The sequence below is a fragment of the Rhincodon typus genome, chromosome 22 (assembly GCF_021869965.1).
Source record: "Rhincodon typus isolate 14 chromosome 22, sRhiTyp1.1, whole genome shotgun sequence".
NCBI lineage: Eukaryota > Metazoa > Chordata > Chondrichthyes > Orectolobiformes > Rhincodontidae > Rhincodon > Rhincodon typus.
Window position 1 is genome coordinate 3,706,578 of NC_063353.1, and position 16,692 is coordinate 3,723,269.

General features: G+C 41.1%; 1 protein-coding gene across 2 annotated transcripts in view; it reads right to left on the reverse strand.

The window, feature by feature from the left end:
• Positions 1-16,189, reverse strand: part of plxnc1 (plexin C1) — a 115,569-nt gene extending 99,380 nt beyond the window's left edge. For both annotated transcript variants that reach the window (XM_048610423.1, XM_020515381.2), the window contains exon 1: positions 15,015-16,189. In XM_048610423.1, the coding sequence (XP_048466380.1) occupies positions 15,015-16,037 (1,023 nt within the window). In that variant the 5' untranslated portion in view covers positions 16,038-16,189. The remainder of the gene's footprint in view (positions 1-15,014) is intronic.
• Between the last annotated feature and the right edge of the window lie 503 nt (positions 16,190-16,692).

Sequence of the window (16,692 nt, forward strand, 5' to 3'; positions counted from 1 at the left end):
CCGTGGTGTTAACGTAGGTGGACCAGGTTGTTGATGGCCATCAGTTACCTGGTTTTTAACTCCCTTGCCTTTTTGATTCTGGGTGTTTCATTAATTGTTTCCAATTCTTGGGACTTTTTCAGAATCTAAGGATTCTTTGAAGATTACAACCAGTGTATCCACCATCTCTGTAGCTATTTCCTTTAAAGTCTTACGATGCAACACCAACAGGTCCAGGGATCCTAACAGCATTGAGCATCATTAGTTTCCCTCGTGCTTTTTTTCCCTAGTGATAGTTATTGTGTTTTATTTCTCCACTGTCTTTAGTCCTTGATTATTTCATATTTCTGGAATGCTATTGGTATCCCCTCCCATGAAGGCTAATGCAAAAAATTTGTTCAATTCCTCCGGCGTTTCCCGGATCTCGATTATCATCTCCCAGCCTCATTCTCTGAGGGGCTTATGTTCAATGTTTTTTTTTTCTCTTTTATGTATTTAAAGAATTTCTTACTATATGTTTTTATGGGATGTGATAGCACTGGAGAGGATGCAGAGGATATTTACCAAGATGTTGCCTGGGACTGGAGAGTTTCAGTTATGAAGAGAGACTGGACAGACTGGGGTTGTTTTGCTCAGAGCAGAAGAGATTGAGAAGGGACATGATTGAGATGGACATAATTATGAGGGGCATAGATAGGGTAGTCAGGAATAAACTTTTCTCCTTAATGGAGAGATTAATGACTGGAGGCATAAATTTAACATAAGGGACAGAAAGTTTAAAGGAGATGTAAGAAAAAGCTTTTCACCCTGAGGTGGGAATCTGGAACTCACTGTCTGTAATGGTGGGAGAGGCAGAAACCCTCATAACATTTAAGAAGTATTTGGACATGCACTTACGATTTCAAGGCCTACAAGATTATGGGCCAAGTTCAGTAGTTGTTTTTGACCAGCACAGATGCGATGGGACAAAAGGACTTTTTCTGTGCTGGAGAGTTCCATGATTCCATTACTTTCTAGTTTGCCTCATAATTTATTTTCTCCCTCTTTTATTATGTTTTTGGTCAACTTTTGTTGGCTTTTAAAACTCTCCTAATCCTTTGATTTACACTAATCTTTGTCAAATTATACATTTTATCTTTCAATTTGGTACTATCCTTAAATTCCCTGGTTAGCCATGGTCAGTTTATCCCCTTCCTAGAATTCATCTTCTTGACTGGGATATATCTTTGCTGTGAGTCAGTAATGTTTCTTTAAAATGTCTGCCATTGTTTTTCAACCATCTATTCTGTTAACCTCCTTTCTCAGTTCTCTCCAGCCAACTCTGCCCTCATTCCTTAGGAATCCTGCAGTGAGTAACTCATCTCCTGATTCCTCAAAGCCTGTCCGCCATCTACAAGACACAAGTCAGGAGTGTGATGAAATGCTCCCCACTTGCCTGGATGGGTGCAGCCCCAACAACACTCAAGAAGCTTGACACCATCCAGGACAAAGCAGCCGCTTGATTGGCACTACATCTACAAGCATTCACTCCATCCACGATTGACGCTCAGTAGCAGCTGTGTGTACTATCTACAAGGTGCACTGCAGAGATTCACCAAAGATCCTCAGACAGCACCTTCCAAACCCACGACCACTTCCATCTAGAAGGACAAGGGCATCAGACATATTGGGAACACCACCACCTCCAAGTTCCCCTGCAAGTCACTCACCATCCTGACTTGGAAATATATTGCCGTTCCTTCACTGTCGCTGGGTCAAAATCCTGGAATTCCCTCCCTAATAGCATTGTGGGTCAACACAGCAGGAGGACTGCAGCAGTTCAAGAAGGCAGCTCACCACCACCTTCTCAAGGGCAACTAGGGATGGGCAAGAAATGCTGGCCAGCCAGCAACGCCCACATCCCACAAATGAATAGAATGAAACTGAACGAATAGAGTGAAACTGAATGCCAATTTCTACATTGCCACTGATCCCTAGGGGATCTTTTATTCTGAAATCATTTATTAAGCCCTCCTCAATACACATTATCAGATCCAAAATAGCCTAATCCCAGTTTGGGCCCACAACATAATATTCTAGGAAACTAACCGAAATACACCCTATGAATTCTTCCTCGTGGCTACCTCTGCAAATTTGACTTTCCCGATCTATATGAAGATTAAATTCACCCATGATTAATGTACTTCTTTTTTTATTTTGCCTCATTATCTTCTGATTTATTCTCAGTCCTACTGAGCAACTACTGTTGGAGGGCCTGTAGACTACTTACATCAGACCCTCCTGCTCCAAGAGAGGATTTGTTTGAGTGAAGATGCAAGAGTGGGATAAGGAAGTCACTAGTAGGAGTGGTTTATAAGTCCCCCAACAATAACCACAACAAGGGATAAAGTATACAAGAAGAAATATTGGATACTTGTAATAAAGGAATGGCAAAATCATGGGTGACCTTAATCTACATACAATCTAGAAAAATCAGATTGGCAGTAATAGTCTGAATGGAGTCCATAGAATGCAAACAAAAGCAGAAAGTGCTGCAGAAATTTAGCAGATCTGGCAGCATCTGTGGAAGGAGAAAACAGAGTTAATACTTTGGGTCCAGTGGCCCTTCTTCAGAACTGGACCCAAAATGTTGACTCTGCTTTCCGTCCATGGATGCTGCCAGACCTGCTGAGTTTCTCCAGCAACTTCTGTTTTCATTTCAGATTTGCAGCATCCGCAGTTCTGTTTCAGGCTGTAGAATGCTTTTGAAATCATTTCTTAAAGAAGCACATTTTGAAATCAACCAGACAGCAGGTTATATTAGATTTGGTATTGTGTAATGTGACAGGATGAATTAATGACCTCACAGTTAAGGTACCCCGAGGTAGCAATGATCATAATATATTTTTTAAAAATTCATTCATCATTCACTGGCTGGGCCAGCATTTATTACTTATCCCTAATTGCCCTGAGGACAGTTAAGAGTCAATCACATTGCTATAGTTCTGGAAACACATGTAGAACTGAGCAGGTATGGATGGCAGTTTCCTTCCCTAAAGGATATTAATGAACCAGGTGGGTTTTGCCTGACAATTTGCAATGTATTCATGGTCATTATTAGACTCCTAATTTGAGATTTTTAATTGAATTCAAATTCTACCATCTGCTGTGGTAGGATTCAAACCTGGATCCCTACAATATTACCTGGGTCACTGGATTAACCGTCCAGTGATACCACTAGGCTGTCTCCTCCCCTAAATGTATATCATGTTTGATAGAAGGAAGATTGGGTCTAAGATTAGTATTTTAAACTTAAACAAGGACAACCAGTAAGCCTGAAAGCTGAGTTAGCTAAAGTGAACTAATATATCAGGCTAAGGGATACATCAATGGACAGACAATGGTAGATACTTAAGGGGATATTTCAGAATGATCAGAATAACTATATTTCTGCTATAAAGAAAAACTCTAAAAGGAACACCTACAATCTGTGGTTATCTAAAGAAGTTAGGGAAATCATCATGCTTTAGGAAAAAGCCTGTCATTGTACAAAGGTGAGTGGAGCTCAGACAACTGGTCAGAATATAAAGAATGACAGTGAATTACAATAGAGTTAATCAAGAGGATGAAAGCAGAGCACAAAAGCAAGCTAGTTAGGAATATAAAAATGGATAGTAAGAGTTTTTAAACAGGTATTTAAAAAGGAGAAAATTAAATAAAGTGAGTGTTGGTCCTAAGTGAGATCAAGGAGTTCATAGTAGATTATACAGAAATGGCGGAGGAAATGAACAAAATACTTTACTTCTATCTTCACTGTACAGGGTACAGTAATCATTCCAGTAATAGCTGTAGATCAGGAAGGACGGAAACGAGAATGTCACAATATCACAAATACAAGGGAAGTGGTAATAAGAAAACTGTTGTAGCTGCAGTCTGACAAGTCTCCAGGCCGAGATGGATTTCATCCTCAGGTTCTAAAAGAGGTGCCTAATGAGGAGGTAGATATTTTGGTGTCAATTATCCAAAATTCCCTAGATTCAGGAAAGGTTCCACTAGACTGAAAAGCAGCAAATATAAGACGTCTAGTCAAGAAGGGAGGGAGGGAGGCTGAAAACAGGAAACTACAGGTCAGTTAGGTTGATGTCTATCTTGGGGAGGTGTTAGAATCAATCTTAAATTATAGATACATTTATAGCGGCACACTTAGAAAAACTTAAGATAAACGGAAAGAGTCAGCATGGTTTCTTCAAAAGGTAATCATGTTTAACCAATTTCTTGGAGGTCTTTGAAGGAGTGATATGTGTTGTAGATAACGGGGAACCTGCACTAGGGTTTCCAGAATGCATCTGATAAGTTGTCACATCAAAAGCTATTTCAGAAAATAGAAGTTCATGGGGAATAATATATTAGCATGGCTAGAACATTGCCTGGCCAGCAGAAAACAGAGCATGAGCATAAACAGGCGTTTGATTGGCATGTGATATGTGGAGTCCTGCAGTGATCTGTGCTGGGCTTCAGCTTTTTAAAATTCACATAATTGACTGAGATGCAGGAAGTGAAGGAATGGGAGATAAATTCACAAGATGGGTGAAAAGCACATTGTGACGCAGTCATAAGGAAGTGGCAGACACGTATGGATAAGTTGGATGAGTGTGCTAAAATCTGGCAGATGGAAAATGCGGAAATATGTGAAGTTTTTCACTTTGTCAGAAAGAATGCAAAATGTGGAGGATTACTTAAATGGAGAATGACTGCAGAACTCTGAGATGCGGAGGGCTTTAGATGCCCCTGTGTTTGAGTCACAAAATGTCAATATGCAGGTACAGCACTGAATCAGGAATGCTAGTGGGATGCTATTGAACATAAAAGTAAAAATGCTATTGAACATAAATAGGGGAGGCCACGGTTTAGTGGTATTATTGCTGGACTTTTGATCCAGAGACCCAGGTAATGTTCTGGGGACCTGGGTTTGAATCCTCCTGACATGGCAGAAGGTGGAATTTAAATTTAATATTTTTTAGAAAAAGCTGGAGTTAAGAATTTGATATTGGCCATGATGCTATTAGCTATTGTTGAAAAAACAAACATAGTTCACAAATGTCCTTTAGGGAAAGAAATTTGCCATCTTTATTTGGTCCAGCCTATATGTGACTCCAGACCCCCAGCAATGTGGTTGACTCTTAACTGCCCTCTGGACAATTAGGGATAGGCAATAAATACTGGCCTAGGCAGTCACACCCTCATCTCATGAATGAATTTTTTAAAAATTAACAATGTTATGCTATAGTTATACAGGGCATTGTTGAGGCCACCACATCTTGAATAGGGTATAGTTCGGCTCTTCTCATTTAAGGAAATCTGCAGTGCATCAGAGGCAATTTACAGGACGTTAATTAGATTGATACCTGGAATATGCAGGTTGTTTTAGGGAAAAAGTTGGACAAGCTGGGCTTGTTGTCACTGGAGAGTGAGAAGTGACCTGTTTGAAGTGTCTAAGATCCTGAATGGTCTTGACAAGATGGTCGTAGGTCAGTCTAGACTTAGGAGGAACTGTTAAAAAGTTAGGGACAGGAATGAGGTGATTTCTTTTTATTTCTCTGGGGGCTATATGACTGGAAATGGGGTCATTGAATTTTTTTGAAGACATTGGTGGATAGATTCTTGTTAGGCACGGGAATGAAAGGTTGTTGGGCTTAGATGGATGATGGACATCAAAACACAAACAGATTAGTTATGATCTTATTGAATGGTTTACTTCTACTCTTGTTTCATATGTTCACATGTTTGCTGATGATACAATTAGCTGGAAAAATAAGCTGAGAGGATGATGCAAAGGAGCTGCAAAAAGGATTTAGATAGGTTAAATGAGTGGGCAGCGAGGTGGCAGGTAGAATATAATGTAGGGGATTGTGAAAAAAGGGTATATCTTTGAAATGAGAAATACTGATGCTCAGAGGGAACAGAATGTTGTTGCATGTAAATTATAGGAAGTCAACATGCAAACAATTCAGGAATTAAACTGAACACTTTTTATTACAACTGGATTGCACTATTAAAAGACGTCTTACTAATAACTACACAGATCCTTTGTGAGTGCAGACCTGGAGTATAATGTAGAGCTTGGGTGAAATTAAGCAGGTTAAGTTTATATTCCTTAAGAACTTTTTTTAAAAAGGTGATCCCATGACATATATAAAATATTTGAGGGGTGTGACGGGGTACAGATTGGGAGATATTTTACCTGCTTTTGGAATCAGGATATAGGGATCAGTCTGAGAAGGAAGATATCATAGATTTGGGATTGAGATGAGGACAAATTTCTTCACTTAAGGTACAAATCTTTGGAAGTCAAAACAAATCATTGTGGCATTAATATTATTAAGGGATGTGGGGATAATGCAGGACGGTGGAAGTGAAATAGCAGATTTTCTAAAGCAAAGAATCGCAGATGCTGGAAATCTGAAACAAAAACAGAAAGTGCTGAAGAAACTCTGGCAGCATCTGTGGAGAGAGAAACAAAGTTAATGTTTTGAGTCCAGTGGCCCTTCATCAGAACTAGTCTACACACATTCTCACCTCCAGAATCATTTGTAAACTCTGACCTTCATATTTAATATATTTCTGCTTATAGTTATATCCTCCACAATCCTCCTTCATTGTTGAGTGATCATCTTCTCTCTGACTATCTATATACATTTTATATGTTTATGAAATAAAACCAATTGCTTCCTTTTATGTACCAGTATTGTGCTTTGTTCAGTTTTCAATCCTGCAAGTAACCTGCTTATTCGGCTCCCATCTACACTTCCTATTTCCCTCACAGTTATCTTTCATATTCATGACCACAAGATTCCCTTTAAGCTAGAAACTGGGTTGATGTAGCAGTTATGGTAATGTAGGAAGTAAGGCAGCCGATTAGGGCACAACAAGCTCCCACAACCAGCATGATCATGACCAGATAATCAGTTTGTTGATTGAAAGATGAATAAGGGTCACAACACAGGGGAGAACTCCCCCTGCTCTTCGATAAACAACTCTGTGGCCATTCACCAGACAGAAGGCTTCAGCTTAACAGCCCACTTGATAGATGTCAGCTTCAACAGTACAGCACTCCTTCAGTGCAATGTAAATACATTCACAGTTACATCCAGCACAGTAGTACACAACGTACATTCGCAAGAAAAAGGATGTTGTGTCACGTCTTTCTGCCTGCCATCTCTGAAGGCAATCAATCCTTCAACAGTCATCCGCATGAAACACAGAAAATTGTTTCCTTAGTTGTCAGATACGCAAACAGTCGTGTCTGCGTTGTTGGTGACAAAAGTGCACCAAAATATAAAAGTCGAAAAATATATTAACATTGCACTTACGATCCCTGTGACGGGGCAATTTCTCAACTTTTTAAACATGCATAAACTGCATTACAGACAACTTAAGGAAACAGACAGAAAACACTGGCAATTTCACTCATTTAAACCAGGCATAAAATTCACCAAATTTCCCCAGGACAGCATAAACCATAGGAATAGTAAGCACACAGACAAATTGAAATTCTACAGCAACAAGGTGGAAACAGATATTAAAGCTCAGAAACAAAACCAAAAGTTATGCAGTGCCAGCATCCTGGGTTCAATTCCAGTCTCTTGCATGTTCTCCCCGTGTCTGCGTGGGTTTTGTTCAGTTTCCTCCCACAGTGTAAAAATGTGCAAGTTAGGTGGATTGGCCATGCTAAATTGTGCACAGTGACTAGGTCTGTGCAGGCTAGGTGGTTTACAGGGGTGGGTCTGGGTGGAATGCTCTTTGGAGGGTCAGAGTGGGCTTGATGGGCTGAAAGGTCTGCTCCCACACTGTAGGGATTCTATAAATCTAAAAGGTGGGGAGGGGGAAATATGTTAAAAACTTATCAATGAACCTCCACATTGAATTACAAAAGCAGTCAAAAAGCAATTAATTAAAATTGACAAGGGAATCATACATCTCTGAATGAACCAATGCTAACAACTGAAAAACATGGTTGGGAGGGGTGACCTTTTATTCACTCGATAACTGTTGTTTATATTTTATATAATTTGGTCAAAAACATTTGCAATAATCGCTGATTTAGCAGCCAGTGGCCTGAAACCCATCTGAATGAGATCCTGCTGACTGCTAAGTTGGTTAGTACCTCTGCTTGAGAGGTCCTGAAAGTTGCCTTAAAGAACTGTAGGCTTTATGGTAATATTGAAATGAGGCTCCTGCTTGCATTTCTGAACTAGAACCTTGGATTTGATCTGCAGGTGAGGTTTGCAATGCAAAACCATCAAATAATATTTGTGTTTTTTGAACAGCCAAACAGCCACTACAGTTTGTTCATGGAATGGGACTGACCAGGCCTGCATTCGTGCCCCATCCCTAATTGCCCTGGTGATGTAATACAAGTATAGTAATAGTGTCATGCACACCGCTGATACTATGAGGTGTTCTGGTGTCATGTCTGGGTCTGAAGCTCTGGTAGTTTATGGCTGGGTAGAGTTCTGCCACCAATCCTCCTTCCTATGTGGCAGGAGCAGACTCAATGGCCTGAACTGCCTATTCCTGCTCCTAGTTCTTACATTCTACGCTAATCTAAAGAGTTGTTGGGTGGTGGAGAATGGACCGTGAATATGAGAAGAGGCTCTTTTTTTTGATAATAAGATATAGTTTATTACGGGAGAGTAACTAAGAACACTAACTCTTAGCCATATTAACTATTACTAATAAGAGATAAAGAAGGCTTATGTTTCTAATAAGAGACTGTGTCAGAGTCCAAATCATTCTCCTCCCAAAGCTACATGATATCATCAGACTGGACAGAGCTCTGCAGAGCTCAAACTCTTTCAGAATCATGATTTTACACAGCAGCAGGAAATGACACAAAGAGAAAACCCACAAAGATTTAGACATTTTAACATCAATAAATCATTTTGTGACATCCATATTGTTGGATAAGCAGTTCGTAACAATTTTCCCAACTCAGTAAGTTTGCCCTTCAGTGTTGCCTAAAGAGGGAATCACTCACTAACAACAACTATCATTTTGTAATCCCATTTGAAAGTGAGACATTTCACCATTCTGTATCCATCTCCCTTCCACAGCCTCACATTCCTGTCTGACTGTCAATAAAGATAGAAAATATTCTAGTTCAACATTCTACGTCTTATATTTCTGTTATTTAGTTGACTGTAGTGATACAGATGATCTTTTCCATGGAGTCCATCCTCTGCCAAAGGCAACTCTCAAGAACACCAAAAGTCCAAATCAGTGTCCCAAAGAACTTCACAGAAATAGTATCAAAGAATACTGAATCCTGAGCAAACTTCTCACCCAGTAGCATTTTATTATGTAAAAAAAAGCATTCCTTATTTATTTTCAGATATGTCATTATTTTAACCAGTTTGCTGACTTTATCTTCCAACTGATTATGAGTACAATAACAATCTGCATTTGTGTGGCACCATCAGTACTGTGAAATATCCATTACTCAGTAGCAACATCGAGCTTAATTTTCATTGAGCTATATAAACATGTAAAACCTGTTTGTCACTTTTGGCCAAAGAGACCATTTTTGAAGACAAAAACAGAGATATGGAAACATTGAGAGAGCCAATTCCAGATGCAAGACAGCTGTAGGCACAGCAACCAATAATATGGGAAAGAGAATCCGGAAGGCAAAAGCCCTCAAAATTGGAGCAGTGCAGATGTCTTGGAGAATTGGAGGAGATTACAGAGATGGAGCTGCATATTCTGAACTGACAGCCGTGTTGGTCAGCAAGTTTGGAGTGATGGGTGATTAGGTCTTGGTGTGAGTTAGGAAAAAGGCAATAGGGTTTTGGATGAATTGGCATTCAAGGAGAATGGAAGATGGGGAAATTTTGGATAGGGGGATGAACATTGTTCCTAAACTTGAAGTAAGTCATATTGCCACATAAAATATCCAAGTGACACCACACAATGTGAAATGGCAAGAAAGGCAAAGCGTAGGATTCTTTGAAGGCTAACAGAGTAGGTATAACACAATGTGGAGCTGGAGGAACACAGCAGGCCAGGCAGCATCAGAGGAGCAGGAAAGTTGATGTTTCGGGTTGGGACCCTTCTTCAGAAAGAAGGGTCCCGCCCAAAACATCAACTTTCCTGCTTCTCTGATACTGCCTGGCCTGCTGTGTTCTTCCAGCTCCACATGGCATTATCTCTGACTCCAGCATCAGCAATTCTTTCTATCTCTAATAGAGCAGATAACCAATAGAATTAGAAGTTAAAACAGATCCAGTGGAGAAACAGATTGAGATGGAGCCCGATCATTTCCCTCATTTTCACTCTTTTACTTGTCTTTTCTAAGTTTATCTGATTCTACAACATGAAGACAATGAGAAATTCTGTAAATAAGCAGGGGACCAATGTAAATAGGGCGGTCGAAGAACTTTAAACTCGTTAATGTGGGGGTGGGGCTCTGGGCAAGTTAATACAGCTTCAAAACTAAGTAACATGTCAGCGCATAAAGAAACAGTCTGAAATCCAACTTCATGTATGACAGGTTATCACAAAACTACATGGATTGATCAAATCAGAAGAGAGAAATGATAAACAGATGAATAAAGCATCAGTGCTGAGGGACAGATTACAGTGAATGGCCCACCAATGCTGAGGGACAGGTTGCAGTGTATGGCCCACTAGTGCTGAGGGACAGATTACAGTGTATGGCCCACCAATGCTGAGGGACAGGTTGCAGTGTATGGCCCAAATAAGAGGGCTACAGACAAATGCAAGATGCATAAGGAATAAACTAAATGAGTTGCAGGTACAAATTCAAGTTAGATTGTGATATAATAGCTATCACTGAATTATGGCTGCAGGATGATCTGGATTGGTAACTAAATATACCAGGTTATAAGGATTACAGGATGGACAGGGGAAATGGCAGAGGAGGCGGAGTAGCCTTGGTGATTAGAAAAAAAATTATTTCAAAGGTGAGGGAGGGTATAACAAGGGGAAGATGTATAGGTGAAGCTGAGGAACAGCAAAGGATCCAAAACTGTAATCAGTGCTGTGTACAGATTGCCAGGTAGTGAAGTGCTAGATTGTATAAATGCAAAATTTGGGCAAATATATAGCAAAGTGAGTGATTTTAACTCTAACATAGATTGGGAGAGGCAAACAAGTACCTGTCAGAAAGGTAATGAATTTCTGGAGTGTGGCTGGGATGGTTTCTAACAGCAATATGTCCTGGATACAACAAGGGGACAAGCAATATTGGAGTTAGTAATAAGTAATGAGCTGGATTTAATTAGTAACATAACTGTGCTTGAACATTTATCAAATAGTGATCATAACATGATTGAGTTCAATGTAATGTTTGAAAGTTAAAAGCATGAATCAGCTACTAAAGCTTTAGATTTAAGTAAGGCTGACTTTAATGAGATGAGATAGAGATTGTCCACTGTAAACTGGAGCACATCTAAAGAAACATTTAACACATTACAAAACCAGCTTATACCCCTGAGAGGGAATAGCTGCATTTTACATTAAAAATAGCCATGGGCAACTAGAGAGTTAAGGGACAGCATAAAGCTAAAAGAAAAGGCTTACAAAAATGCAAAAGACAGCACAGATCCTGCTGAATGAGAAAGATGCCTGACAAACCTCATTGAATGTTTTGAAGCGGTGACTAAGGTAGTGGACAGGGCAATATCTATGGATGCTGTTTACAAGGACTTCCAGAAGGCATTTAATAAAGTCTCACACAAGAGACTGTACATGCCATGGAACTGAGGGAAAATTACTGACACAGCTGGGAAATTGATTGAGTGATAGGTGACAGAAAGCAGGGATAATAAGTATGTAATCAAATTGGCAAGATGTGACCAGTAGGGACCCACAAAGTTCTATGTTAAGGTCTCAAATATTCACATTTGTTATTAACAACTTGGATAATGGCATAGAAAGTCATATATACAAATTTGCCGATGACACAAAGTTAACATTATTTACAGTGTAGATGATAGCATAAAATTACAAAGGAATATTGTTAGACTCAGTGAATGGGCAAAACTGTGGCAGATGGAGTTCAATGTAAGCAAGTGTGAAGTTATCTAGTTTGGACTAAAAAAGGTTAGATCAGGGTCCTTTCTAGAAGGTATGAAGTTAAATACAGTGGATGTCCAAACAGACTTGGGAGTACAGGATGCAGAAGTTATGCTGCAGTTATACAAAACCCCTAGTTAGATTCCACTTGGAGCATTGTGAGCAGATCAGGGCACCACACCTTAGGAAAGACATATGGATCCGAGAGGGAGTACATTAATGGTTTACAAGAATGGTGCCTGGACTTCAGGGGTTAAGCTATGAGGAGAGATTATAGAAATGAGGCCTGTTTTCTCTAGAATTTAGAAGGTTAAGGGTGATCTGATCGAAGTCTTCAAGATATTAACAGGAAAAGACAGAGAAGATAAAGATAAACTATTTCTGCTAGTTGGTGATTTTAGAACTGGGGCATAACCTCAGAATTAGATCATTCAGGAGAGATGTCGGACAGCACTTCTACACACAAGGGGTGGTAGGGTTTTGCAAATCTCTTCCACAAACAGAAGTAATGCTGGATCCGTTGTTAATTTTAAATCCGATATAGATAATATTTTTGTTAAGCAAAGGTATTAAGTGAAATGGACCAAAGGAGGGTTTGTGGAGTGAAGTCACAGATCAGCATGATCTCATTGAATGGTGGAACAGACTTGAGGGGTTGAATGGCCTATTCCTATTCCTGTGTTCCTATCCAAAGGTCTTAAATTGTCACACTCCCTCACTATGGGACTGGATAACAGGACTTGACTCCAACTCTATTCTTCAAGTGAAATTTACATCCCAGATCTTCAAGTTCAGAGGCGAACACTGTGATTATAGGGTGAAGCCATATCGTGTTTCTCCCACAGTGCCATCCTGAAATAGGAATGATGAAAAGGAAGAGGATAGAAACCTGGTGCCCACCAGCGGTAACCATCTGGGCACATAAGAATAGACGATTTGAAGTGATACCAACTATGCAATGGGTAGAAGTGGAGCTGTAGTACCAGGGAAATAAGAAGAGTTACTTGAGGACAAAGTCATGGGGAAACACTCAAGGTAGATTAAAGTGGAAAAGGACAAAGACAGGGAGAGGCAGTGAAGGTGCTGACAGTAACACAAGATGGCAATAGTGACACAGGACAGAGCTGGAGCAAGTATCTAAATTAAGTAAGATACTGACATCCCATATAGACAACTGTGGCAAATGTTTTTAACTCTCCATCTTACAATCTGTAACCTTCTCAACCACTTCAGCTTATAAAGCCTATAGTCATTCATTCTTCTGTGCTCCTCTTGGGGATCTACTCACTCTCGCAGGAAAAATATTAAACTTATATATACTATGGTTAGCAATAAACTAAGTTGTGAAATTGTTGATACTTTGGAAATGATGGTCCAGAGATTGCTCCACTTAAGAAAAGACTCAAACATTGAGACTGAGCCTTGAATAATTCTGAACCGTTAACTGAACCCTGGCAATAGATTACTGTTGTGAAAATAGTCAAGTACTGGTATGGATTTCTGAAAGCTCACTCAGTCCAGTCCTTGGTCTTAAAGCCTAAAACACTAAGGGCTGGATTTTACAGTTTTCGGCAGGGCGTGTCCAATTAACAGCTAGCCGGCAGGAACGGCACTGGCCAAGGAAGTTGAGTGCTCAATTGGGCAATGAGAGAGAGACATCAGACAGCAGGGGGGTGGGGGGGGGGGGGGATGGTGGTGTTGGCGGCGTGAGGCCGTGAACAAGCAGTCAACCACAACCAGTGATTTAAAGAATGTGCGCCCTCTCGCTCTCGCCTTAATTGTTATATCAGCCAATAAAAGCTTAAGAAATAGTGTCTACTGACAGTCAAACACTGTCAGATGCTGTTCCTCCAGGCAACCACGGCCCCTTTTCCGTTCTGCTCTTCGGCCACCTTCTCATGACATGCAAAACTCAGTCCCAGCGGATTTTCCTGTCCAGCATTTGGGAAACGGAGAGGGGCAACAAAATAAATTGCAGTCACCTTCTGCATTCTTTGGGAATGACGGGATAATGTTGGATTGCTAACCCAGTGTTATCACACCATGTTTTACGGAAGTCCCAGGGATGGGAATGGAGGGGAGATAGCCTGGCATAATATCCAGCATAAGTCTCTGATGTGATTAAGAAGCACTCAATCTGAGTAAGCAAGTGATGACCAGAATGTTAATACTGTACTAAATACGCTGCTTAATATGAAATAAAGATGCAGCTCGTATGGGCTCTTGTGGAGTATTGGTAGTGTGTCCCTATCTCGGGGCAGATAGGTCTTGGTTCAATTCCCACCTGCGCGGAAGTGTGTCATAACATGTTGAACAGGTTATTGAAATTAATTTAGATGCATCTAATTAGCTTTCTTTTGATAAAACTAGGGCCAATTCCACCTCAATACGTCACGTAAGTACACAGCATACTGTAAACTTGTCAAACAAATGTATACACTGCCTTTAGTAATTTCACGCTCTTTACCTACAACTCCAGGGAAAACATCCATAGAATCCCTAAAGTGTCAGAAGTCACACGACACCAGGTTATAATCCAACAGGTTTACTTGAAAACACAAGCTTTTGGAGCGTAGCCCCTTCAACAGGTCATTCGGCCCACTGAGTCCACACTGACCCTCTGAAGAGCATTGTGCAAAGGAGATCCACCCCCTTGCCCTATCCCTGCATTTCCTATGGCTAACCCATCTAGCCTGCACATCCCTGGACACCATGGGCAATATAGTATGGCCAATTCCCCCCAGTCTGCAGATTTTTGGACTGTGGGAGGAAACCGGAGTACCCAGAACACACACAGACACGGGGAGAATGTGCAAACTTAAAACAGACAGTGGCCCGAGGGTGGGATCGAACTGTGAGGTAGTGGTGCTAACCACTGAGCCACTTTGCTGGTCTGGCTTTGGCTCCTTCAATATAGTCAATAAAATTTATTTTAAATAACTGTCATTTAGAAAACTTACCGATATCTTAAAACAGGGGCGGTTTTCTTTAGGCTGGGTGTAAATGTTAAACTCAGTCATGTTATAGAAGCAAAGTTGGCTGTACTCAGACTGTCCTTGTCCGGAGAAGACTGCGACCATCAAGGTATCTGAGGAAGTGATGTTGAAGGCGGTGGAGGATAGGACTCTGAGGATTTCATTTTTACCCTTAGGGCAGAGCAGGGTGGCTCCAAAACCGGTACAAGTCGTACTTGCGCCATTATCTTCCACCTTCATGCGGATAATCTCTGGGCCTGAGATGTTAATATTAAGCCAAATATAAATATGTTCCTGCCATTGGAAACCTTGTACATACTGGAGGTCCACAGTCCGCTCGTCCAGCTCCACGACTGCATCGCCATACTCAGCATAATTAAAGCTCAAAAATGTGTCACCCAGACTAGGTTTTCTTACGAAAATGGTGTTAAACCTTTCCATTAAGAGATTATAGTAACTGCTGTTGTCTTTGCAGGAAGGTGGAAAATATTTGCTGGACTCCCCAATAGGTGTCACAGCTGTCACCAAGTAATCCTTTGGTGTGGCTTTTACTAGAAAGGCAACTGTCGAAGCCTCTGGATAGACAGGGGCGACATTCTTGAGCTTGTCACTTTCATACTGGCTGACATTGCGCAGCTGCCTAACCTCACAAGCCCCCAGCCTCAACGTCCCACAGGTCAGAACAATCCGCTGACTCTCGTCCACCACCAGGATCTTGTTCACGTTGGCCGTTTCTTTCCACTTCACACAACAACCATGCCGGTTCTCACAAGGCCCATCCAGTTTAGGCCCCGTCTTCTCGACCACCTCCTGGCCCAGGCTCTGATTCAGCTGATACAAGAAGTTGTCAGTGGTTATGAAGACCTTGCCACTGGTACTCACTGCAATGTTATTGATGCGGTTCTGGAATAGAAATTCCTCTTTGGGCTCAGTGGCCAAGACAATCAAAGACTTAAAGAGCAGAAGACAGAGAAACACAACCTTCACTGGGTACATAGTCCCTGGCATTTAAGATGCACAGACACACACACAGCGCTGGTCTGCACAGAACGTCTGTAGAACTAGGTCAAGAGAGAGCATCTATCGATTAAGCCCTCTGCTTCTTCAAAGTGGTGAGGACCTGCCTTCAGACCTACTTCAACAGTGCCACTTGCTTCCTTTTCCGTTTCCGTGGCTTCCTGCTTGTCTGTCGAAGCACTTCTACTTTCGTAAATAGTAATTGCAACAAACTGCACAGAATCGGCAGCAGGGCAACGGCCATTCAACCCAGCTGGTCAATGCCATCTGCCTCCGCCAACTCGAAAGGCATCCTCTACCACTCCTGTCGTTTCTGTCCTATCCCCTCGTCACTGCACCGAACCTCCCTCCAACATGTCATTCCTGTCGGTTCCACATGGCAGTGGGTTTCATATTCTCCCCACTCTTTGTTGATGTAACTTTAAAGCTGCTGATTCGCTTCAAATGATATGGTTGGAGAGATTAACACTGGCTGCTGAGTCAATCCGATCTCCAGCTCTTTGCAGAAGCTGTCAAAACAGTCCCTGCCAATTTCCCAAAGTCCTACAAATTGCTTTTAAAGTTTATCTCCAGTTCCCCTTTGAAAATTCCTACTGTGTCCGCTTTCATGTCTCCTTCAGGCTGTGCACAACTCACTACAAAGGAG